The 2,541-nt window shown below is 53.2% G+C and overlaps 1 protein-coding gene across 1 annotated transcript; it reads left to right on the top strand.

Annotated features, from left to right (window-relative positions):
- Window positions 1–274: 274 nt before the first annotated feature.
- On the top strand, window positions 275–2,055 carry LOC125536538. The gene is made up of 2 exons (XM_048699769.1): window positions 275–1,483; window positions 1,612–2,055. Exons 1-2 carry the CDS (start codon window positions 275–277, stop codon window positions 2,053–2,055), a joined length of 1,653 nt encoding a protein of 550 aa, XP_048555726.1.
- Window positions 2,056–2,541: the final 486 nt, after the last annotated feature.

The raw sequence follows: 2,541 nt of genomic DNA, 5'->3' as shown, positions 1-2,541 counted from the left end.
TGTGTGTGTGTTTGGGGCCAACCCCCTCCCCTTTTAATTAGGACTAACCATGATTAGTGCTAACCCCCCACCTCTAATAGTCTCTAACACAGGGGTCCACCACGCAGGAAAATGCTAAGGCGACGGGAGGCGATTGCATGGCGATCGTCTACTGCTGCTAGGGTTAGGGTTTGAGCTGCGGGGGTGAGAGCGGATACGGTGGTTCACGTGGACGGCGACTGCGCAGTCCTCGCGACCGACCGACGATCTTCCTCCTTCGCTGTTGACAGAGTCGATGGCGGAGAAGGTTGGGGAGAAGGAGGCTAGGGTTTTGGGACAGATGGGATCGTCATCGACGGCGGCCACCCCGAAGAATCATAACAACGCTAAGGGGCCGGCAGGCGGGGCGAATCAGAAGAAATCCTCAGGTCTTGCCATCAACGCATTGGGCTCGGGGAAGGCACACCAGAAATCGGCGAACGCTTCGCGGGGGGATGCAGAGGCACTGGCCTCGAGCAGGAAGGATACCCCGACGACCGAGGGCAAGGGCATGTCGACGCCGCAACGCAAGGGTGATGGCACGGCAAGCCGGACCTCCTCTAAATCACCAGCGGAAAGTAAGACGCCAGACCCTATGTCGAGCCTGTCGGCGAGACTTGGGGGCATGGTTCTAATGGACAAGGAGGTGGAGGGGTTCGTGTTCGAGGAACCGGAGAAGGCAAGCACGAGGAATTTCCGCTGGTCAGCTGTTGGCAAGGTCTGCTCTCCGCGGCCGATGATCATGAGTGCGGTCGAGCGAGCTATGCAACGGGCTTGGGGATTGCACAAAGTAGCCAAGTTTGTGGACTTGGGATCCAACATCTTTGAGGTTCACTTTGGGAGCGAAGGAGACTGGAAACACGCAATGAACAACGGACCTTGGCAGTATGATTTTAGCGTGCTAATCCTGAAGGAGTACGAAGGGAAGATCAGACCGTCAGAGATGGTTTTCGACAAGACTGATGTGTGGGTTCGGGTGGATGATTTACCACCGGAGAGGAGGACGGAATCTTTTGGGAGAGCTCTTGGGAACTGGTTGGGAGAGATCGTTCGGGTGGATACTGACAAAGATGGCATTGCAAAGGGACGATATCTAAGAGTAAGAGCAAAGATCAATGTGTATGAACCTTTGGTGAGGGGCTTTAATCTCAAAACATCACGAGATGATAAGAAGGGCACATGGTTTGATTTCTTCTACGAGAAGGTGCCGCACTTTTGTTTCGATTGTGGGCGAATGGTCCATGCAGAAGGAATTTGTGCTCCCCGTATGGATGGGTCCCAACAGTGGGGTGGATGGCTGAGGGCATCCCCGGGGAGGCAGAGTGGTGCAAAGGGAGGCTCTCAGGGGCCAACGGGGAGCAGTAATAGCTGGGACAGTAGACGTACGGGCGACAGCGACCCAAGGCGTCAGACCAACCATGACAAGGCTCAGGCTCCAACAAAACGAAACCTGCAGGAGGAGTTTGCCAGATCGGATGGAGCTCGCACTGGCGGGGCTGCCAAAGTCGATCATGGTGAAGTTACTAGCCCGCTGAAGGATAAATTAAGTATGAACGCAGGGAAGGGCATGACCTCAGGCGGGATCTAGAACAGAAGAGGGAAGAGGACCTACGGAATAAATTACAAGAACAACAACGCTTGGCAAGCAGTTCTAGAGACAGAAGGGAGGACAGGCGGGATGACTCGGGAGGGAGCCATGTTGGGCATGCTAGGGGGGATATGAGAAGAGGTGAGGAACCTTTTGACAGGGAGAGACTTGGCGACAGAGGCGGAAGGAGGAGGGGTCATTTTGTCAGGAAACCCAGGCAGGAATACCGTCCGGTTCAGCAGGGCTATTATCAACCAAGATTTGAATATGAAGGTAGGAAGAGAGGACCGAGGCAATACTGGGTGGCAAAGAATGATCCGGACAGGCAAATGACAAGTGATGAGTTCATCCGAGATACGAGAAGGAAGACTTCCAATGTGTTCGACAGGCTATCGGAAAACAATGATCCATCGGCGGACCCCGACGAGGGGGCCCGCCGGACGCCATGAATTACTTAGCCTGGAACCATCGAGGCTTTGGGTTGGACTCGACAGTTGGCGAACTCAGGGACCTGATACGGTCATACAACCCAGCGGTGGTGTTTCTGTCAGAAACTAAGAAGAAGGCGAGAGCAATGGAGAAGCTGAAGTGGAGTTTGGAGTTCAGAAGCGGTGTTGCGGTAGATTGTCAAGGTTTGAGTGGGGGGTTGGCTCTATGGTGGAGAGAAACTGTGCAAGTTAACATCAGGCCGTGGTGCCAATATTTCATAGATGCGGAAATGACTTGGGAAAACAAAACCTATAGATTCACTGGTTTCTATGGGGAGCCCAAGACGGAATTACGCAAGAAATCATGGGACACAATCAGATTTCTGAGAGCACAAGATGACTTGCCCTGGATTTGTGTTGGGGACTATAATGAAGCTCTCTTCCAAACAGACCAACTTGGTGGTAATCAGCGTCCTTTTGCATAGATGGAGGACTTTAGAGATTGTT

The sequence above is a fragment of the Triticum urartu genome, chromosome 2 (assembly GCF_003073215.2).
Source record: "Triticum urartu cultivar G1812 chromosome 2, Tu2.1, whole genome shotgun sequence".
Lineage (NCBI taxonomy): Eukaryota > Viridiplantae > Streptophyta > Magnoliopsida > Poales > Poaceae > Triticum > Triticum urartu.
This window is presented reverse-complemented; position numbering and strand designations above follow the sequence as displayed.

What these genes read in the sequence shown, in the direction of transcription:
- LOC125536538 (XM_048699769.1), top strand. Translation starts at nt 275, where the DNA reads ATGGCGGAGAAGGTTGGGGAGAAGGAGGCTAGGGTTTTGGGACAGATG. An exon ending in GAAACCTGCAGGAGGAGTTT is followed by an intron (nt 1,484 to 1,611) that starts GCCAGATCGGAT and finishes GATCTAGAACAG; the next exon opens with AAGAGGGAAGAGGACCTACG.